Genomic DNA, 24,456 nt, shown 5'->3' with positions numbered 1-24,456 from the left:
CACTAGGGTAAGACAATGACTGAACAACAAAGTACACTAGGGTGTTGTCTGAACAACATAGTGCACTAGAGTAAGACAATGACTGAACAACATAGTGCACTAGAGTAAGACAATGACTGAACAACATAGTGCACTAGAGTAAGACAATGACTGAACAACAAATTGCACTAGAGTAAGACAATGACTGAACAACATAGTGCACTAGAGTAAGACAATGAATGAACAATTTTATGCACTAGAGTAAGACAATGACTGGGCAACATAGTGCATAAGGGGAAGACAACATAGTGCAGTAGGGTAGGACAAGGACTGAATAACTTACTACACTAGGGTAAGACAATGACTGAACAACAAAGTGCACTAGGGTAAGACAATGACTGAACAACGTAATGCACTAGAGTAAGACAATGACTGAACAACGTAGTGCACTAGAGTAAGACAATGACTGAACAACGTAGTGCACTAGGGTAAGACAATGACTGAACAACGTAATGCACTAGAGTAAGACAATGACTGAACAACGTAGTGCACTAGAGTAAGACAATGACTGAACAACGTAGTGCACTAGGGTAAGACAATGACTGAGCAACATAGTGCACTAGGGTAAGACAATGACTGAACAACATAGTGCACTAGGGTGAGACACTGACTGAAGAAGATAGTGCACTAGAGTATGACAATGACAGAAGAACATATTGCACTAGGGTAAGACAAGGACTGAACAACATAGTGCACTAGGGTGAGACACTGACTGAAGAAGATAGTGCACTAGAGTATGACAATGACAGAAGAACATATTGCACTAGGGTAAGACAAGGACTGAACAACAAAGTGCACTAGAGTAAGACAAGGACTGAACAACAAAGTGCACTAGAGTAAGACAAGGACTGAACAACAAAGTGCACTAGAGTAAGACAAGGACTGAACAACAAAGTGCACTAGAGTAAGACAAGGACTGAACAACAAAGTGCACTAGAGTAAGACAATGACTGAACAACACAGTTCACTAGAGTAAGACAACCACTCAAGAACATAGTGCACTAGGTTAAGACAAGGATTAAACAACATAGTGCACTAGGGTAAGACAATGAATGAACAATGAATAAACAACACAGTGCGCTATAGGAAGACAATAACTGTAAAACATAGTACACTAGGTTAAGACAATGAATGCACAACATAGTGCACTAAAGTAAGACAATGACTGTAAAACATAGTGCACTAGGGAAAGACAATGACTGAACAATGACTGTACAACATAGTGCACTGGGGTAAGACAACAACTGAACAACATAGCCTTTGATTCTTATTGGCATAGATGCAAAATATAGGGTATCTGTGCACATTCATCTATAGCATACCACTGTTTTAAGTAATGATTTTTCTGTAAGACTATCAATATTGTTCACAATTTCCTCGCGCACAAATAGTTAAAGGCAACATAGGATTTCATACTGCCTGAAATAAGGCTTAATTAATCTAGCCAGCATATCTAAGACATGTGGCTCGTCAGATAAACACACATTGGAAGTTTAAACATATCTAGACAAGAGCGGTCACAGACAGCTATATCCCCCGCCTCATGGGGGCATTTTTTGTAACGAAAGCCACTCAATGGTAAGGGTAGTTTCTCAGGAACATAAGAAATGCGTAAAATTAAGAAAGGGCAATAACTCTTCCTAAAATGGTCGAATCGCGAAAGCATGACAACATGTGCTGCGTCACTATATAGTCATCAATCTGTGAACGTTTGGTAGAAATCGCATGAAAAACGTAAGAGGAGTTGCGAAGAAACCAATTTTAAATGTAAAATAAGCAAAGGGCAATAACTCTTTCAAAAATGGTGAAATCGGGAAAACCCGACAATATGCCCTCCTTCACTTTATGATTATCAATCTGTGAAAGTTTAGTAGAAATCGCATGAAAACCATAAGAGGGGTTGCAAAGAAATCAATTTTAAATGTAAAATAAGCAAGGGGCAATAACTCTTTCAAAAATGGTCAAATCGGGAAAGCCCGACAATATGCCCTGCTTCACTTTATGATTATCAATCTGTGAAAGTTCAGTAGAAATCGCATGAAAAACTTAAGAGGAGTTGCGCAGAAACCAATTTTAAATGTAAAATAAGCAAAGGGCAATAACTCTTTCAAAAATGGTCGAATCGGGAAAGCCCGACAATATACGCTGCTTCACTTTATGATCATCAATATGTGAAAGTTTGATAGAAATCGCATGAGAAATGTAAGAGGAGATGCACGGAATCCTGCCTACCATTACTATATCCCCTCCCCTTTTCAAGGCGGGGGATAAAAATGTGTATGGGGAAAGATTTCCATTATAAACCAACAATCTTTCAGCTCATACATTCAATAACCTTTTTGTTAAAGCATCTTGCCTTTGGGGCGGGGTGTTAATACCGAAGGCGGGGTGTTAATATTACGATAACTGTGATATAAACCTACTAACCAGGTCAAAATATCCTTGGTAAATAAAAAGGTTCACAACAAGTCACTCACTTAAAATGTTTGCAAAACAATTTACGTTGGACCCCCTGTTCATTCAGCATTGTTTGACTTTCATTCAGAAGCAATCGGACCAACTTTAACCTAGCATTTATTAATTTCGCAGCACTTATTCTGTCCATACTGCAAGACATGTATCAGAGCGTGTCAACAAAAACAATCATAGTCCAGATATTATCATTCTATTTAAGCAATACTAGTTCTCAGTTTAATAACGATCTTGTAGAAAAGTTGTACATTGGTCTCAATGCTTAGATTCTTGTTTTTATACACATATTAGTGCAGTAGAAAATAACCTCATGTACCTAAATAATAAAATGCGCCTTGTTTTTATTGTTACAACCTAGCCCTCAACAATGGTTTGACGACGCTATAATTCTACAAAATAAAATGACCCCTTGCGCAGGACGATTTGGGTTTCCAGGTTATTTCGTGATTGTTACAATCTCAGCAGACAACAAAGTACTGGTTCACTACACCTTGTTTATCCTCTTTGCTGTATTTGGGTGACCCAGTCGTTTCGGTGGTGAAGTTCATCTAATATCATTTAACGTTAGATGAACCTATAATGTTCTTATGGAGAAATGTTGGCATACAGCAATAATATGGACAGCTTTTTTGGCTGCACCGTACAAAGCAAAATGCGTTGTCTAATAATAACCTTGGCACAGCATGTCACAGTAAAACAGTAACATACATATGTTTCCCATAGTAAATAGTATTTAATGCGCATCTAATAATAACCTTGGCACAGCATGCCGCAGTAAAACTGTAACATACATATGTATCCCATAGTAAATAGTACTTAATGAACATCTAATAATAACCTTGGCACAGCATGTCGCAGTAAAACAGTAACATATATTATGTTTCTCATAGTAAATAGTACTTAATGCGCATACGCTTGTAAATTCAAAATAAAACCGCTGCCTGTTAAAGCTGCACTTTCACAGATAGAACGTTTGGACAACTTTTTTATTTTTTGTCTTGGTACAAGCAACTTTTTGCGAAAATCATGGAAACCAGTTAAATAAGACTGCATGCTGACAAAAAATTAGATCAAACAGAGCTTCAGTTAAAGGAAGTTTGGAAGTTTATTACTCCCTAGAAATGGGTTAAAACTTCCAAAATTGATTCCTTGGAAGTACAAAAACTAACATAATTTTTAAGTAAACTTTCAAAGTTGAAAGCTTGGAAGTTCAAAATATCAAAACCTGGTGTCAATATTAATTTTAGGGTCACAATTTCAATCAGTCTTTAAGAAAGATGAATCATTATAGTATAAGTATGTGAATTTGGCAAGTTAAAGTTGCAAATTATTTGATTTTTATTACTAATTGAAAAAAAGTGGAAAAAGATATCTTATTCAGGAGACCTAAACTTCCACATTTCAGTGAAAAACTTCCAAATTTGATGGACAGGAAGTTCATACTTCGAGATTCAAATTCTTAATGGAAGCCCTGAATAAAGAGTTTTATATTTAAGTTCAAACATTGATGTTTTATGCATTTTTCTTAAACTGTTAGTAAAGGTTTAGGCCATAAAACATTTATTTTCGAACAGAAATATGAAATCTAGGATCTGATTTTTTGTCAGCAATCCTGTATCATTGATTTGCAGACATTTACGCAAAAATTAGCTCTTTCCAAGACCAAAAATAAAAAAAGTTGTAAAAATGGTAAATCTGTGAGAGTGCAGCTTTAATTTATACTTTTTGTGGCAACATGAACTTTGACCTATATAATGCATCTGTTGGTCATGACCAACCTCCCTGCCAAAGTTGAGGACTCTTGGTCCTTAGTTTTTCTAGTTCAAGTTCACAACCTTACTAACCAAATCAACACTACAATGTCATGACCAACCTACCTAAAGAGGTTATGGACCTTCAAGATTACTCTAGTTACTCAATCAGACATGATTTGGACTAGTGTTGTGCCAATGATCGATTATTATCTACAATTGATCATTAAGGCCTTTATCGGCAACAATCGATAGTGAAATTTGAACAATCGATTTTTGAAATAAGGGACATAACCGCTACCTACTATTTTTACTTTTTCTGGTTAATGCTAGTTAATGTTGAAATGTTAAGGTGGTACTGTTCAGTTATCAAGTCATATTCTTATCAAGTCAGTATGTCACTACAGAACATTGTTACAAATTTTCTTTGTAATTTAACTGCTAAAGGATTAGTTCTCATCTCAGGTTTGTGGTTTAAAAGTGATTTTTGAAGGGGGGCCCTTCAGGGCCACGTTCATAGTAGGCACATCAGATCCGTTACTACAAATGATTACACGGTGATTCGGTCGAAATAATGCGCTCATTGAATGCTTGAATACACATGACATTTTAAACTTCAACAAATCTGAATTGATGTATAGAAATGTACATTTTGCATATCCCTGAAAATGCAGCTGAAAAAATCACGAAATGAATACACCATATTTATACGCAACCGCTAGAAAACGGCGAAAAACTAAGTGTATTGTTACAGGTGTGAGTCGGTTAAAAGAAGTAGTTACCATAATTAATTAATCGATTCCAAACAATTCTAAAATTTCCTTAAAAATGAAATGATATGTTAACACTAGCTATTGATCTTGTTATTGGTTGTATTGTGTCTGCAGGTCCCGTAAAATATAGATCAACATTTTTAAAAGTGTTAGTTTATTATAGTTTAAATATATTGATACCAGAAGTGTTTTAATTTTACGTTTTAAAGTGATTTCAAGTGGTTGATCTTTTCCCGCGTTATTGTGACGTCATTTGAAAAAAATGTTTCCGGTTATAGTCGAGTCGTTCTATTTACCGAATGGGTAAGAACGGGTTACTGAAAGGTTTTCTTAAATGAAATGAAGTGTTTTTTTAACAATTTTTGAATGAAATAATGAACTATTGGTGTAAATATAAGGAATGAATTGCCGGGTTAATGTCATTATCGGGGATATGAACGCAATTGGGTTGGTCAAAGTACGCGTGGAGTTCTTCGGACTCCACACACATTGACCAACCCAATTGCGTTCATACCCCGATAATGACATCAACCCCGCAATTCATTCCTTAAATAAACAAATGAACGAAGTGAATGCTTTTTGGAAACTTTTTATCGATAAAGTATATTATACAGATTACTCCGCCTATATTGATCATGATCATTTCACTTTTCGATCGTCGCCATTTTGTAAGCGCCCTGCCTAAAAGTGTCTCATGGACTTCAGCTGGATTAAATGTGTATTGTAAGTATTTTATAATCAGATTGTTACACATGCACGGCTCTACGTGTGCGTGACATGACAGTTATTGAAATTGCTTCATTATTTGCACTGTATACATATTGCTCTTTATGCAAATATCTGTGTTTTACCTGCGTTGTTTATGTGCGTGACCTACATTAATTGAGAGGCCTAAATCATGAACCTGCGTGTTTATTCTATTATTTAATTTGTTTAGATTACGATGTGAATTTGTGTAGTTCATCTAGCTAATTTTGGTGACGTATATTATGCTTTTCGTTATTTTATGCCTTCGTGCCGTTCGTGACTCACACAGCTTCGTGACCTTAGGTGACCTACTACGTAGTTACATACCACGAATGTACTCAGTAGCGATGCCAAGTCGATTGTAGTAATCTCCCATTATGAATCTCATGAATATTAATTTTTCACGGAAGGCGACTCAATGCTGGTACCGGTTTTATACACCCTTTTAATACACCATTCGGAGCTCCTCGGCCATTTTATCGAAAACAAACTCGGATGTATGCCGGTACATCTGTTGAAGTAGTTCGTAAAACTTTGAATTATATCATTAATTAAATGTAGTGTTTTAGAGTTGTATTTATTGATCTAAGTTTAAATTGATTGTCATTGAATTGTATTATTGCAAACATAATGAAGAATCCAAAGAGTTAAGTCACAAAGTTTAACTGCTAAATAAAATTACTACGCGATCTACTTGTAGCGGACTTAAACGTACCACTTTCTGAATATGTAAACCGTCCAAATACATCCGAGGTTGTTTTTTGAAAAAAAATGGCCGAGGAGTTCCGAATGTTAAAACACGTGTATCAACATTTGCGGAGAACCATGTGGCTTTTATAGTTAATTAGATGATGAAATATTCTGGGATCCCAGAGTTCACTGAAAACGTGGTTTTTCTATAAAAGAAAAACGAAAATGAAAATTTGATTAAACGTTTTCATGTTTTAAGGCAAGTACAACGGATTATTTGGTTTGTATTTAAGTATGAGTGGGGTCTCTTATAGTTTGTATCACTTTTGATACGAAAACAACTGGACTATGAACGTTCTTAGACCATTTATAGACTTCGCTAAAATGTAAACAATAATCCAAAATGGCTGCCGCGAAGTGAAAGAATAAGTACATTTTATGTCTGTTCTTTAAATATTTGTTAAAAAAAACATGTGTTTTTCACAAAGTTTGTGTGTTTTTACAAAGTTTGTGTTCGTCCCCAGTTTCGTACGGTTTCGTTTTTATATATGTTTACATTATGTAATGACGTGTTTATAAAAAAAATAAAGCCCGAGAAAAATGACAGTTTTAGGTTACATCAGTAGTTTTCTAACTGAAATGTGATATTGGGTTCATCTTCAAGTGTTGGCTTCATCGCACCTGTCATGAGCAGCTTTTGGTCATGGTGGAACACTTAAAAGTTGAACCCATCAATTTAAACTGGTATGCCAGAGATGTGTTAATTGAGTATGTTGTGTAGGCTATAAGGGCGTCAATGATTGTATGTTTGGGTGTTGTTGATTTATTTATTTTCCTTTCTTATTATTTTAAACAGACCCGGGAGGAATTGTGAAGAACCAACCAGACAGCCCGCCCGCCGAGCTGCCCAACCGGCCAAGCTTGACTTGGAGTTTGTGCATGCCAACATGCCGCCATGCTGTTGTTGGTTAGTACTTCAAGATCATATAATGGAAAACTGTATCCAAACTGAAGTATAAAGTGAGTAAGTTTGGGTCATATAAGCCCATTGATTCTGTTTGTTCCATTCCTAAATGAATTTCTTTCATGTTGTTTGTTGATCATTTCTGGTGCGGCTTTGATAATAATATTATTTTCTTATGAAACTGCTGACTCGTATTAGTCTTTGGTCTGTATTGTGCATCTATTCGCACATTTTGTTTGCTCTTTTAAGCAAACATTACATTAATTCAAAATTCTATAAGCAATTAAACAAAACTTACTGCACATTTGATGCAGAATGATGTTTTATTTAGTGTGCATATGATTTTCAGCTTATGGACAAGAAAACATCTACTTCAACAATCACAGCACCACAATGAGATCCCTATTTTAAAGAAATAATGCCACCTTTCAAATAATTAATTCATTCCATCAATCATTCATATATATTCATTTATTTATGCAGTTTATACATTGAAAAACTTGACATTTCTTAAGGCAAAAGAAATAAAAAGTGAACCACTTTCATAAAGATTAGAGCCTTTTCCCTTCATGCATTAAAAAAAAAAACATTAATACATAATAGATGTCTTAAAACCCTAATGTATTGTTTATTTCAATAGCCAGCCTGGTTGCTGTAGCCACAGGGGAATTTACATAGCTCAAGGCAAAAGAAATAAAAACTGAGCCACTTTCATAAAAATTAGAGCCTTTTCCCTTCATGCATTAAAAAAACAACCTTAATACATTATAAATGTCTTAAAACCCTAATGTATTGTTTTTTTCAATAGCCAGCCTGATTGCTGTAGCCACAGGGGAATTTTAAAGGACAAGAACCAGTGCTGGTAAAAATGTGGTCTCATGTGGTTTTCCATACCGGCGTTCAGCAAGGATTTCAGAGAAAGGAATACTGTCTCCAAGTAGGAAGAAATTCTAAGCATGTCTGGTTTTAATGCTCTCAAAATGCATCTGGGTACTCAATAAGATGAGATTAACCTTTGAATTGTTAAAAACTGATAGCAAAATGTCCAAAAGACTATATATTTCATAAAATTTGTCTTGAAAATCTTTCAATTCATGAGCTTTTCTGCATATTTATCACATTTATGACCACATAAAAGGTTGTGTATGCCTCAAATGAGTGTTAACATGCTTTTTTCAAACTTTAACAGTATTGACAGATAGTTTAATAAGTGTAAAACATTGCTTTTGTGTCTTGCTTGCAGATCATGATGTGCCAATAAGCTCCAGTTTGCTGCGCCTTTTTCCTCCCACCGGTAGTCCTGCAATCTGAATCAAGGAGATGCAGCTCTGAATCCAATATTTTAGAAGAATGAATATGTAAGGCAACTCTGTAGTACTTGTTTGTGAGTTAATGATCAAAAGAGTGAGATTAAAAGCATATCAGGTGTAAATAAGCAACGTATAGACATTGGTGAAGTGCTGTACTCTGATTTTAATGCCAAATCTAGCCTTCAAAACAGATACTTAAAGTAAAAAAAATATTAAAAATGGGCATATTAATGCTATCTCTGCATTTTCTACATCATGTAGCCACCTCATACATGAAAAAACTAGCAGTTGTCATGAATCTGTCAGTTTTGGTGTGTTTTTTACCATTACTTTTGTTGCGCCATTTGTCCCTGAAGCAAACAGTTTGGCATATAGTGGTGTTTTGACTGTCTATAAACACATAATCACTAATTCTTTTGTTAAACTGAACAGTTCTGTTACCTTTGTATATAAGTGGATAAGAAAAGCAAAATTTTGACAAGTTGAAGCATTTCAGTTTGGCTCTATGTCATTTTTGTTATGCGATGGTAATTTGTACGTAGTATGTGTGTCCATGCGTCTGTAAACAATTCATGTTGACGCGATACAGCCTTCAGTTATGGTTGTATCTTGATGAAACCTGTACAGTATTTACATATTAGAGCTCGGTTTCTTTTGAAAACCAGCCAGAGACAACCATGCTTGCCTAGATTATGGGCCTTGATAGTATAAAAATCCTGTAAACAATTGCTCGTTAACACGATACAGCCTTATGCGATGGTAATTTGTACGTAGTATGTGCGTCTGTAAACAATTCATGTTTACGCGATACAGCCTTCAGTTTCTGTAAACAATTCCTGTTTACGTGATACAGCCTTCAGTTTTGATTGTATCTCGATGAAACTTGTACAGTATCTTCATATCCATAAGAGCTCGGTTCCTTTTGAAAACCAGCCAGATCCACTCAGCCAGTAGAGCATACGCCCTTTTGGGCCTCTTGTTTATATAAAACTCTAAGCGCAAAAGATGTGCAAAAACCTTATTTTGCTTAGAAAAAAACCCTATAAGAGTAGGCAGGTCATTTTTGTGGTGCTGTTCTGTAGACACCATTGAAAGCTACAAGGAAAACTTTACTTGGTCAAATTATTCCAATGCATAAGGAAATAATGGCTCTTCAAAGGTTTGCAGCTTACCATTTGAGGGAAATGGCTGTTTCTGCTTTTTATGAAAATACCACAGGTGCTAATATTTGTCTCAATCATTTATTGTTTAATATATCATTTCCAAACTTTCAGTATGTGTTGCATATAGCCTGCAGATGAACTATATGAGTTTTGAAGCCTGTTCCCCCCTCTATCATGCAATGAATATTAATAACTATGTATGTGGTACATGTACTTTCAGAAAACTGAAGCCTTCAGGAAGTCAATGCCACCATGATATTAATTTACTCAGCTCTGATGTACTCAGCTGTGATGTAAAATGCCTTCAAGCCACTATCCGAAGAACATTCAGACGTTCTAAATGGACCATTGCCCTGTTGCCATGGAAATCATTATGAGGAAGAGCACACAAACTGTCACTTGTTTTGAATATGAGATGTACCACGAACTGACCATAAACTTTTCGGATGCTCTGTTTATTTCATCAGCCAATTTCGATGTAAATTTTACTGAATAATGACAAACAGTCTTACTCATAAGCATCTCTTACTCATTCGTATTCCACAACTAAACATGCTTGCAATTACACTGTGCCATCTATCATAATATAGCAATGCTGCAATGACCACATTTTTATGTACCAGTTGTTGCTTTATACTGAAACCTTTATTGAAAATAAACATAAACACTGACAACACATAAATGTTCCATTCATACATTTGTACATTTTCTTTCAGTGTATATGTTGATAATGTTAAGACATATTTCATGTGCATTTACACATGTGTTTATTGCCAACCTCATAAAAACATGCAAAGTTTGCTCACATACATATTTCCAACACAGACATTTACTGAATGTATTACTACTTTACGTTGATTTTGATATGTAAATAAAACATTGTACTTCTCGTTTGTACAAAACACTTTTCATTTGCTATGTTGTTTGTTTCCATGTTCTGTCTGCATACAGATGATATTTTCATATCAATTTTTAGCTTGACTATTCGTAGAATATGGAGAGCTATACTACACACCCAAGTGTCGGCGTTGGCGTCACACCTTGGTTAAGGTTTTGTGTGCAAGCACACATAGGTTAATATCTAAGTTACTTCTTGAGGTATCGGATTGAGACTTGATACAATGGTACTCAACCATCCAACCTACTTAATTAACCAAGTTAGATAACTCTACTTTCCATTTAATGCAAATTACCCGGTATAGGCTTTTATTATTTGACTTAGAAATTCTGGTTAAGGTTTTGCGTGCAAGCACACATAGGTAAATGTCTCATAAGTACTTGAGGTATTGCATTGAGACTTGATACAATGGTACTCAACCATCCAACCTACTTAATTAACAAAGTTAGATAACTGTAGTTTGCATTTAATCCAAATAATAGGACTTAATTATTCGACTTAGATATTCTGATTAAGGTTTTGTGTGCAAGCACACATTATATAAATATCAAAGCAACTACTTGATGTATTGCATTGATACTCCTACAATTGTACTCAACCATCAAACTTCCCCATGTAAGATAGCTCTAGTTTCATTTAATGCAATTAGTTGCCCTTTATTATTCGACATAGAAATTCTAGTTAAAGTTTTGCATGTAAGCACACATAGGTAAATTTCTCAGCAACTACACGATGTATTGCATTGAGACTTTATAGAATGGTATTCAACCACTCAATGTCATTGAATAACCAAGATATATAACTGTATTTTGCAAATAATTGCCCTTTATTATTAGACAAACATTCTGGTTGAAAATTTCCTATAACCACATTTATGTTAAAATCTCACCACATGAATTGCATTGAAATCTTATCTTACAGCGATCCATGCATGTTTCGCCAAAACTTTTTAATCCTTCCACTGAACAGCAGCGGAATAGTCAAGCCAGCTGTCTCTGTGACAGCTCTTGTTCAAAATTAACGTGATGTTTATTTCCAATGTGAAACCTATCCCTTGAGAACAATATTAACATCTTTTAGCATACATGCCTGGATGAGTTTTAAAAAATGACCATATTATGCATACTAACTGCATGAAAATATACAATGACATACATTTCGTATCAACTTGTGTATCTGTATTTCCCTTTCAACTACTTCGAAATAACAAACGTCCCAACCCTAGAATGTTCAAACATATTCTACATACATTATTTTTATCTTACACTATATATATATGTTCTATATGTATATATCACGCCTAATAAAATTGAAGCCTGTCAACTCATACGTTGTTGTGAAACATATGAACCCCACCTCTCAACTTCCCTGTGTGTTCCTATCAATTCGTTTCTGTAATTCCTGTCATCATTTGAAAAAAATGCTAACCCTCTAGGGGCCACCGTTCCTCAGCGCTTTGATTATTACATGTTACCAATTACTTCTTAATATGTAAGAATTCAGTTTTCTCAGTTTTCTGAAAGGATATGTTATGAAACAAACAGAATATTGAACTGCTTGTTGTACTTGTTACTGACTGATAATTAAAAAGTAATTGATATAATTCATTGTATATTTTACACGTGTAAACAATACTAAATGTAAGACAAAAATTAGAGCCTGTGGTTTCATGTTCTGTAATTGTAACTTGTAAACACTAAAGGACAGTTGCATTCTGAATAAATAATGTAAATTATACAATGAAATATACAATATTGTAAGAGAACATTGGTGCTTAAAACTGGTGCATGTATTGCATCTTAAATTCCTTAAATGACCAAAGATAATTAAATATTAAAACAATTAAATTGATTAATATAATATTTAAATCGATTAATAATTGATCATTGATCAGTTTCATTAACCGATTATCGATAGTAATTTTTATGTCCGATTCCCAACACTAGTTTGGACTACCATCGATGAAATGACAAATCAAACCAATATCATACAGCATATGTTTGATTATGATAAATCTAACACATGAATGCATAGCATCATCGCTCTGGTGTACGAGAAGGAGTAATATACCCCTGCTCTTCAAGACAAGATGGGCAGAAATATCTTTAGCTTAGTAAGATTAATTTTCATAATTTTAGTGCTTAAATTGTTTTAAAGCAGGTGTATGCATGTGCTTCCTGTCAATCAGATGAAGCGTACTTCATAAGAGCGACAAAATTCGCAAAATATTCATGTCCTTTATTAGAACACTAGGTTGTATGTCAGCCAAATTTATTGAGAGCGATCATTGTAGTTTTGAAAAATTCAAGGGTCAAATCTCTGGAGAGACCATATTTGTTGATAGTTGAACAAATGCTTCAAGTTATTGATCAGACTGGACGATGCCCGGACATATGGTGCAGGTAAAAATAGAATGTCTATTTTATGAACGTAAAAAAGTACTTACTGACAAACAAATGTTGTCTACAGAAGTCACAGGTTCTAAATTCTGTGGCATACTTATGTCAAGATTATTACAGGTCTTACTAGGTGTCTCTTACTTTTCGTCTCAAAATACTTTCTAGACAAACAGAGACTCTATTACTGTTGACAATGCAGCCAGTTTTTCTTCCATGAAAAATGACTTGCATCATACCAAGTTTCATGAACATGATAATAAGTTATAGTGTAGTATTTTACCCTTTTCTCTTTATAAAATGGTGTTCATATTCCCTTATTTAGTTTCATAAAACCAGCATGCACACTTCATTCTGTTGGGAGATATTTTTTAAGGAGGGATGGAGACATTTACACTTTTTGGGGTTGCCATGGTGAAGGAATTGCATTACCCCTCTATCCATTTAAAATTTCATATTTCCATCCATCCGTTCATACAGGTATGTTGTTTTAATAAACTACATGAAAAAGGTACACAATAAAAAGTTGGAACATTTATTTTTAAAAAGTTAGCAACAACAGTCATGACTACTCATAATTCATATTCAAATAATGGGCACCAAAGAATTTCAAATCGGAACATCGCTGGAGTTGATTTCTCCTGATCTTGCCGAAGAGAAATGATGATTTGATGATCAAATGGCATCAAACTGCAGCTTATGAAGCAAAGGACTCTCTGAAAAAGTCAAGAACAAAATAAAAGTAAACACCATGGCATATCTGTTGTAACATTTTACACAAAACAAGAACCAGAACAATTATTTAAGCCAGGTTTATGGGCCTTGCTATTAAACACATGTACACAATTTCTTAAAAATGACCATGAATTTTAAAGTATTAAGAACATGTATGTAGGCTTCACTTGTATTTTCCTTGTGTGGTATCATTTTAGCTGTTTTTCACAAAGTTTGTCCATCGGCCACAAGAAGGCGGTTCATAAAGGGGCCTTTGACTAGTTAAAGGCCAATAAGGGAAACGCAAAAGATTAACCTTTGATAAACAATGGTCCATTAATGAAAATAACATTTGCAAGGGCTTTTTCTGCCCATTTTTGCCAAAAAGACCCTAGATATTTTAAGAAAATTTGCCTAGACATTTTGAGAAAAATTGCGTTGTTCACTGAAATGATGGGAGCACATGTGGTCACAACTTTGCAGATCCAAGTTGCTCATCTATCGGTAGAATTGACAATCCTGCCAATATGGTAAAAATATCAGGGCCGTCCCAAGGCAACTTTAGTGTCTGTAACTCCTGTGGCCATTGTATTTTATTATGTAAACAATTTAAAGAAGTTATTTTGCCAGAAATAGGTCAGCTATGATCAGATTCCCGGACGCTAGCATTTTCTTGACTTATTTAAAGGCACATGCCAAACATGGGTATTACGTAATTTTCAATGACAGGCTGCATTTCGAGCAGCTTATGGATATCGTATTTATGACTCTGTTTATCACTTGCGCCAATCAATAATAACTGATTTACATGTTTTTTAATGCATGGTAGTTACATGTATATTGAATGATCTGTAATTTTAATTAACTATTTTGGGTAGTTTTCAATTCAGGGAAACCATAATTAAATTTGATTCATAATCATCCACTGAATCTGTTTTCAAGATGTGAAACAAAACTTATGCAAGAGCATGCCAACTGAAGCAAGATACATATCAAATGGTTACTTCCTACCCTTACGAGTATCCACATTGAGAAATGCCGAGGTCAAAAACAAATTGATGTAATGCACCAGTCAATTGTACCCCCCCCCCCCCCAAGGTCTGGGGGGATAGCCGGGGAAAGGGCCGTGTTTTTACCCTCAAGGTGGCCCCGCAGTGCCAGGTGAATGCGGTGGTTTTGTTTTTTTCACAAATATAGCGGGGAATGTGCCATACCTAGAGTCCCTTGGGTGGGGGGCATTTGGCGGGGGTTTCACCAGCAGTTTGCCTGGGCTTGGCTGGACCGAAAGTCGAAGTCCCCGCTATTCCCAGAACCTGGGGGGGCCGTGGTTACAATTGACTGGTGCATAATACAGACTGGGGAGCAATTAAGGATTTATATTTTTGTGTAACTATTTTGTAACCATATTTTTCATTGCCCTCGCCAATTTTCCTTCCATGGCATTATATTTTTTTTCGAACATCGAACTTTTGTTGAAGACTGATCCCAATGGTGATAATGAATTGCCTTCCAAGGGCTTCTGATGAGAAATTTGAACATGAACTCGTATATGAATTTTCCATCACCAGAATAAACTCATTTAAGGACAGTTATAATCCTAGATTGAAGAATGCTACAAGCCGCAACAAAGGCTGCCAAAAATCAGTAACAGAAAAGCAAAAGGGCAACAACCAATACATTGAATCCAATGGCAAAACCAGACAATTACAACAATATGGATTTTGGTCTAAAATTAAGAAACATTACATGAATATAGTCAATATACCCACCTAGTATTCTTGGCTCTGTGAGGTAGCTTTGCCTCCTTTAGAAGCACTGCCAGTTTTCTTCGGTAGCAGAACAGCCTGAATGTTTGGCAAAACACCTCCTTGTGCAATGGTCACGCCGGACAACAGTTTATTTAACTCTTCGTCGTTTCTGATTGCCAGCTGCAAATGTCGGGGGATGATTCTAGATTTTTTGTTGTCCCTAGCTGCATTACCCGCCAACTCGAGTACTTCTGCAGCGAGATATTCCAAGACGGCAGCCAGGTATACTGGCGCTCCGGCCCCGACTCTTTCCGCGTAATTTCCTTTTCTCAGAAGTCTGTGAATTCTTCCAACAGGAAATTGGAGTCCGGCACGAGATGATCGGCTCTTTGCCTTTGATTTAGCTTTTCCACCTTTCCCGCGACCAGACATTTTGGAATTCTTTTAGCTGACTTATGAACGTCACGAAGACTTTTGGCGCAATTAACTATGGGGGGTTTTCCCGCTTTTTGACCTTCTGGAACGGAACGGTTTACGGCCCAAACTAAAGTGCTGACGAGATGGCTAGCGACTTAGAAAAAGATGTGAAACCCTACCAACTGCTGACCATACAGATAAAGAAGGAAAAAGAACGAAAAAAAATAATTTTGAAATAAAAAGTTTTTCAAGAACAATTTTGTTTAATTTATGTTTTTTTCGTACATCTTAAGTTAGTATAATTGATATTGTGATTTTTTTTAAATGTACTTTTTATAGAAATAAATTGAGTTAGATTTTGTTGCTGGTTTGGTATAATTGTGAGACACTATCAAAGATTTAAGTATTTTATTTTAGGTTTTTTTATTTTTGCTTATTTGAAACAATTATTTTATTTGTGGATTTAGCTTTAAATTATCTGCTTTGCTGACAAGAAGCTGGTATATTTAAGAAAGTGCTGACAACTAAAATAAAGAACGATTATTTTTAAATACTGACAATATTAAAATGGGATATTTTGATTAAAGCCACAACTTGAATAATTCGTTTTAATTCATAAATTGAATGTAATTAGATGTATTCGATCCTTGTAAGCGCTGATCAGTGTCTTCATTGTTGGTGGCGACAGCCTAGTCGTGCAAAAACTTTAACATTAGGTCATTTCTCATTAAACGGATTGTTGTATTTCCTTTATATATGTTTGAAAAACCGTCCTTATTATAAAATGGTAAATCTTCTCAAAGTATGCATTAACTTGAGGAAACTTAAGAATAAAACATATGATAATAAACTAATGGGTAAACCTATATTACCAAAGTAATTCTATGGTAAAGGATCCCAACTCTATCTGCAAACGAAGGAATACAATTCAGAGTACCCAAGGCAAAAACAAAATGATTGTTTGAAACTATGAAAGTCCCACACAGTCTGCTTTAGCAAATGAAAGGTTTTAAACTGTGTGATCATGGAGTTTCATAATGAAAAGCTTGACTGTGCTAACTCTGTGAATAAACAAAGAAAACATAATTAACACTTAAAAAAATACACATTTGCTAAAATCTTCTTTCAAACGATAATCCTAAGTAAAAGTAAAGTGACGTCATACGCTGAACCATTCCGAGTGAACCATACATTATTCTGTATCTATGTCGCCAGCTCATTCTGACAGTGTAGACATACCACGTGGATTGTGACGTCACATTTGGTAAATATAGATAAGATCAATTTTATTTCCAATCACGGGTCATGTTATACGACATGTTAATCACACTTTACATAATGCAGAAAATAAATTAAAACAATAAGGTAATATTTTTAGTTAAAAGTAATAAGGCTTCATTTTGATTTTCAAACAGAAATAGCATTTATTATAAGGAATTACGGACATAATTTAACGGACCATGGACATTACGAACCAGATTTGGGGACATTATGGACCAGATTTTGGGACATTACGGACCATTTCGAGAAACATAACGGACCATGATCTATAATGTTATTAACATTAATGTTTATGCTTTGAATTTGACAACTTTCTTGTTAAAACACCGCCAAAATAATTGAATTATGTTGTACGATTTGGAACAAGAAACAATCATTTTCCAGTTTAAAAATCGTGGACAAATGCTCAGACTGTTAAAACATTATATATTCACTATGTTTACCTTTAAAACGGAAGTCTCGGAATGCATATTCTATGCACAGGTATATTCATACCTACGAAATTAATGAGGCTCATATAATATAGCAATTGATTCCGGTTTAAGTTTTGACAGCGCTTTCGGCTTAAAATAAACATAGCTAATCACGTTTCTTAATCTTTATGCAAAATGAATACATCTGAAATATTTTTATCGAAACTAACAACACTAGACGATATAGTCAACTTGAAAACAGATCAAATTGTAGCATACGTAAAAAGCCGAAAGCAGAAAAATAGTGGAAACAAACATGACATCGCCACCAGAGCGCTGAAAATTTTTTTACGAATCGAACTAGGCATTCGTGATAGTCTTTCTCCCTCTGAAAATACTCCAATTCCACCACGCAGTGACAATTAACCAAATTATGATGAACTAACTATAGGGTGGTCAAGGGACTCTGCACTTTTGCCGAAACCTGCTATATCTGATATTGAGAAATATCTAAAACATAGCAGTCATAGAGCATCTGACTCTATGAAAATGGAGTGTTACAGGCAGCATATTAGAGGGCTGATTTTTTATAAAGAAAAATACGTCCACAAAGTTATTATTAATACCATCTCTAAGTCTATTAGTCACTGCTATGTTATATCAAAATGCCATCCTTCCATGAAACAGGATATTTATACCTAAGGACGTCCTGTTGATCTTGAAAGCTAACTGCACTTGTCCAGCTGGGTAACTAAATAAACTAGTATCTTTGTTGTTTCTTATAGATACATTTTAAGAATAACAAACATATATTTGTAAAATGTTTACTGTTTCATTTTATAGAAATCCCTTCAAACGCATTCAATAGCGCATGCTATAGAACAGAATAAATAAACAATAACGGAAGTTATACGATAACAACAGGAGCTACGCGGAAATGTGTACACTGTTTTATTCCTTAATACATTTAAGACACCCAATGTAGAAATAAGCTCTTTGTTTTCCTATCATTGGCTGTAATGTTTGTTGTTGATGCCTGGCGACCCCATATATAAAAAAACAAGTTAGTGAGGGTGTTGCTTGCTGAATATAGAACATGTAAAGTGAACAAGTCTTTCTCTCTCATATATCAATGACCAAGCCAATTAATTATGTTATACCAATAAATTAAATTTTGATACCCGAACTATTTCAAAGGAAATTTGGTCACCAGTTATAAAAAATCAACTGATTGTACATCGGATACCTTAAATAGTGCATATATAAATGGTGCTTCTTTAAGCCTTGGTGAGGGATGCACGCATATTGCATGGTTATTGTATGCCATAGAAGGGCATGCTGCTGAATCTGATAATACAAGCCATGCGAATTGAACAAACCCAGTACAAGAAAGAATGGTGCCGAGACAGTTGAAAACATCACGTTTAAAAAATAAAAAACTTTGGAGAAATCCAGTGTAGAGAAACAGCCTAGCTATATAATTATATAGCAGGAAATGGTTAAACAGTTCCTAAAAATTAGTCTTTTAATCGATCAACTTACTTCCTACATATATGTTCAGATAATTATTTCCCTTAAAGATTTGTTTTTGGTTATTGAATTAAGAAGGAGGTATTTGTTTTGCTATTATTTTTTTTATAGACATCTGATCTTTTAGCTTCCAGCGGATAACTATGCAGATTTTTCTCTTTTTCAAATGTACTTCCCGGAAAAATGAACTTAAAACTGTATTTTGGCTCTTTTTGTTTTTTTAATGAGTAGAAAATGGATTCCAGCGTATTCAACTGTACGATGTTGGTTTTATTGCCCCTCTTACTGCATAAGCATAGCAGGGAAGACAAATAAATCCATCGGCAAGTTATATGGCATTGATCATTAAAGAAATGAATTACATGTATTTCATAACTATTTAATTTACTCTTTTGTTCGATCTGATTTTTTGGTTTAAGCTTGACATCATTTTTTATTATCATAATTGAAACCAAATAATGATTCTTGATGTGAGACAGTTATAATGTATTTTATAATGTGTTATTATTTATTTGATGATAAAAGGTTAAACTGTATCGAAAGTTATTTTTTATATTTGAGACCAATAATAAAATCCTACTGCCAGTTAACATAAAGTTTTTGAATTGAAAGTTTTCTTTAAACAGTTTCAGGTTCTATAGGCAGTATTGGTAATATATATCGATATCATATCGTTTGCTATGAAACATTATGAATATTGGTCTATCAAAAGTAGAAGCCCAACAATACGTTGAATATATTTATCGAGTCAAAATGCTCTTTAGCAGAGCTTGCATAGCAAAGTTCTAATCATGTATACACGTTTTTCTATTGTTTGCATTCAACCCAACATGTTTATGTTAAATTGCAAAATAATCATTTTGATATGGCAAAAAATTGTTACATCAAAGGGTTTTAGTTGGCATCTCCATTAGCTGGTCAAATGATTTGATGACGACTGTACTAGGTATATATCACGGGTCAAAATGTCATTAAATCAATGTGTAAATGAATTAGCACGGTGCATGTATGTATATATACTTACGCAGGACTTATGTCCTAGAAGCCTTGGATAATACATCATGGACACAAACATATTCGAACCATTTTATTTAAGTATTGAATTCATTGGGCACTATAGGTTGTGAATTCAATGTTTCGATAGAACTTTACATCATTACTGCTAAATGGCTAGTATTATATCAGTTCTACAAAATGAAACACAACATGTATTAGAGCTGCACTCTCACAGATTGAACGTTTTGACAACTTTATTATTTTTTGTCTTGGAACAAGCCATTTTTTTGCGAAAATCCATGGAAACCAATTAAATAAGACTGCTGACAAAAAATAGATCGCATATTTTGATATTTAAGTTAAAAAATAATGATGTTTTATGCATTTTTCTTAAACCGTTGGCCAAATCTACGATTTAATTTTTTGTCAGCAGTCTTATATCATTGGTTTGCAGATATTTACTCAAAAATTTGCTCTTTCATAGACAAAAAAACAAAAAAAGTTATAAAAATGGTAAATATGCGAGAGTGCAGCTTTAATTTATAAAGAGGCTGTCGTCCATTTAATTCATTGATTTATTTGGTTATTCATTTACTGCGGAAAAGAAGTTAACTTTAATAATTATGTGTTCTACATGTGTAATAGGAAACAAATTGTACTTCTAGAGATATGCTACACACTCATTTTAATGCAAAATGGCTATTTACAGCATTTATGGAAAATATCAAGTACTGATAACAACATTGTTACCGTGTGTTTAATTGCTGAAAACGCATTAATACCAAATGTCTGGTGAATCATAGCTAGAACATTTACGGAGATCAAAGATCGTCTATCTAAACGCGTTTGGTGATATCGTAAATGTATAAATGCCACTGGCCCCGTCTTGGAAACGAGTGTTTTAGCCGTAAAATCAAGACGGATGCAACAAGATTAGGAATCATGTATTGTCCAAAGTCATGGTTACATTATGTACAGGGAAGTCGGAACTAGTATTGATTGAAGGAAAACAAACACAGGTTGAATGAAAACCGGGCATTTATTAAAATGCCATAAACGTTGTTAGTTACTAAGAAGGTATTTTAAAAAGGTTTCCGAAAAAAAACATATCTGGGTGAACGCCCACCCGATTGATGCAGAAATGAATTAACAAAGAGGTCAGAAAGAAAATCATAAAAATACAAAAACAACATAAAATCACAAAATTAACAAATTTGGAGTACACATTCAGTGTAAACAGTAATAACGAAAACGAAAATACAAAACGGTATATGGAAGAAATGGTATATCGTCAAGTACGAAGCCATGAAGGGATAGAATAGATATAATAAATAAATATCAGGATGGACCTTGGAAGACACAAAAATGCGAATACTAAAAATTAAGTGTAGGAATGGAGATGGTGGTTTGGTAAATTTCAGAGACTGGCGAACTAGTATGGATCGAAGGAAAACAAAAAAGGTTGAATAAGATTTATTAAAATGTCATATATGTTGTTAAGCCACTATGATACTTTAGAAATGTTTTCCAAAAACGTATCTTGGTGGACCAAACCGCCAAAAGGAATCGCCGCTCAGAGAGAAAGTTAAACATTTAAACATGTTGCTTTACTGACAAACCGCACGACAGCGAACATGATCTGTGACTTTTTCGGACACGTTCGAATGTGATTCACTTGGAGTCACCTGAATATTCACGAAAGTCAACGTAATAGTATTAAGTTCTTCTGGTCTTGTACGGCAACAAGTTAAAATGCCATGAATGTTGAGACAACGTTAAAATTGTGACTATAAAAGAAGCTTCACTTGTTCGTGCTCCACCTTAATGCAGTGTTTTAGCTTGTATTTGCTGATCTTAAATTAAATTGATTGCCAGTTAAGTGTATTATTGCATAATTAAGTTTCCAGAGTTAAGTAATTAAGTTTAACTGCTAAATTAAATTACTACGCGGTCTACGTGCAGTGGACTTAAAAAGTCCTGATTTCTGACAATGTAAACCGTCCATATACCTCCGAGGGTGTTTTCGATAAAATAGCCGAATGATATTCTCCTTGCTTGTGCCTGCCCAACCGACCGGTTGGCAAAAGGACAAAATACACCATTTCGGAAGTGCCTACTCATTGTTACATGCCTTATTTCTTTGAATTAACACACGCCAGTGCATGATACTGCTGTCTTAGACCATCGGCTACAATGCCGTTTTGTGATTTTAAACGAACAACAGGATAAACACACATGCTGGATCTTCTTGATTTACTTTTCATTGTTTACATTTTCACCGCATTGTTTGTCCTTTGTTAGTGTTTACTTGATATATGTTTCAAAAAATTCTGACCGGCAATCGTTACATTGCGTTAATCAATTTATTTAGGCATCATGTCAATTCGGAGCATAAGCTGATTATTTTAAATTTATACATAGGACTACGGTTGTGGTATGTGGTGTTCTACCCAGGGGACAGAGGTATTTCGAGGGGAGACGTTTGTCTGATATAGTTTCCTAGGAACATTTAACGAGACGTCGCAGCCTACAGATGATTGAGACTTGCCCTTGCTGAAATTTCCCGACTTCATGACAGATGATTGTAATCAATCAATCAATCAATCAATCAATCAATCAATCAAATCAAACAATCAATTAATACATCAATCAATTAATAAATCCGTACCAATAAGACACCCTCTCACCCTCCACAATGAACATTAGCAGACAAGCAATCATAAGACCTGTTACGTAAAGGCAAAATCTACTGAACTGAGTAAAGCACAAACAGTAGAACCCGACAAACAATTCCCGTATATAACCATGCTAAATTGGACAAATCTGATTCGATAACCGTCAAAACCATATGGAAAATGGTATAGTTTTAGTACCTGATATGGCCGCTTTCATGGTGAAGAGTTCAAACCAACGGAAGTACTTTATAACCCTATTTCCAAAATCTATTGTAATTGTGTCTCTATTTCACAGGGGGGGGGGGGGGGGGTACATGTATTCCGAATCTGCAACGGTTTAAGTGAGGTTTTGGAGTCTGGTATGCAAGATGGCGGCGAAAAAATGACAAAATAGGATTTTCGGAACCTGTTTTCGCCTGGTAAGTAGTATAAAGTATATATTTTCAAAATATCATGATGCGCATTCGGCTGTACAATTATCATCCCTCACTCGGCTTTTTATTTCATGCTTCTAGGTTACGGAATAAAAAGTTATTGAAGGAAAACCTTCGACCAGTCTGTTGTTTACAAATGTGGGAAGCAAGAATTTTATACTTTTAAGGACGTTTAAGCTCCAAAAACACATTGTTTGCAATTGTTTCTACTTTAACATTATTTAAATATGGTATTTTAATTTCCTGACAATTCCTTTGCTGTACAAGAGCCTTCATGTTCATTTTTGTTTTGGTTTAACCACCTAATTGTGTGCTGATAACAGTTCAACCACCTTTTGGCATCTGAACTGAAAGAAATTTGACGAGCTTTTATAAATGAAACAAACTGTGTGACAAATGAAACTTGTTACAAACGTTCCATAATAGTATACTACCTACCACGTGTTGAATACTTTCTATAAAAAAAATATTTTTTAAAGCGATTTATTTGTCTATTGTTTACTGTCGATATAAATTGAATGTGTATTTCATTTTAAGTTACTATTAAATAGTGTAAGGTGACCATTGTAAATCAATGTTGCTTTTTTATAGATCGTTTCAAGTGAAGACATTCAAGTCACGTTCGTTTGAAGTACCACAGGACATCGGCATCTGTTTTGACGAGTCTGAAAGCAGTGCTGCGAACGTTAGTTGACGCTAGTACAACATGTGTGACATCAGATGAAGTCTATGAAGACTCCATTCCATATGAACTATTTCTACTTTGTTAATACAGTTATATTTTATTATATGCTTGTTTCTCAATGCCAACTTTAATTTCTATGAATTATAACCGAACAGTACTTTGTTTTTAAATGGGCAGATATAACAGTTGTTTTCTAGATAGTTTCCAGGTGCGTAGCAAGGCTTATGCACGTACGCACGTGCGTAAAATATATGTTGACAAAATGTTGTGCCTCTTAACGAGTGAGATACTGTGCAGCAATTTATTCCCCCCAGCAGGTAAATAACTCTAATCTGAAATTTCATTTCAGACGTTTGTACC

The 24,456-nt window shown here is 34.7% G+C and overlaps 1 protein-coding gene and 2 long non-coding RNA genes across 4 annotated transcripts in view; 1 reads left to right on the top strand and 2 right to left on the bottom strand.

Moving 5' to 3' along the window:
- LOC128220058 (uncharacterized) overlaps positions 1-6,294 on the bottom strand; it is a 28,674-nt gene extending 22,380 nt beyond the window's left edge. Inside the window, exon 1 of the long non-coding RNA XR_008258717.1 lies at positions 6,110-6,294. This is a non-coding gene — a long non-coding RNA (uncharacterized LOC128220058). The remainder of the gene's footprint in view (positions 1-6,109) is intronic.
- On the top strand, positions 5,617-12,134 carry LOC128220057 (uncharacterized). 2 transcript variants are annotated; one of them, XR_008258716.1, is made up of 5 exons: positions 5,617-5,758; positions 7,329-7,439; positions 8,245-8,373; positions 8,680-8,794; positions 10,130-12,134. It is a non-coding gene; the product is annotated as an uncharacterized LOC128220057 (long non-coding RNA). The 2 variants fall into 2 exon arrangements; XR_008258715.1 differs by having other exon boundaries at positions 7,329-7,492.
- Positions 12,135-13,724: 1,590 nt separating this feature from the next.
- Positions 13,725-16,183, bottom strand: LOC128218823 (histone H2A). Its single transcript, XM_052926541.1, has 2 exons — positions 15,687-16,183; positions 13,725-13,919 (listed from the first exon to the last, which is right to left on the bottom strand). Exon 1 carries the CDS (start codon positions 16,095-16,097, stop codon positions 15,687-15,689), a length of 411 nt encoding a protein of 136 aa, XP_052782501.1. The 5' UTR covers positions 16,098-16,183; the 3' UTR covers positions 13,725-13,919.
- Positions 16,184-24,456: the final 8,273 nt, after the last annotated feature.

Source organism: Mya arenaria, chromosome 15 (genome assembly GCF_026914265.1).
Source record: "Mya arenaria isolate MELC-2E11 chromosome 15, ASM2691426v1".
NCBI classification, from domain to species: domain Eukaryota; kingdom Metazoa; phylum Mollusca; class Bivalvia; order Myida; family Myidae; genus Mya; species Mya arenaria.
This window is presented reverse-complemented; position numbering and strand designations above follow the sequence as displayed.

Coding starts and splice junctions, on each gene's coding strand:
- LOC128218823 (XM_052926541.1), bottom strand. CDS start 16,097: ATGTCTGGTCGCGGGAAAGGTGGAAAAGCTAAATCAAAGGCAAAGAGC.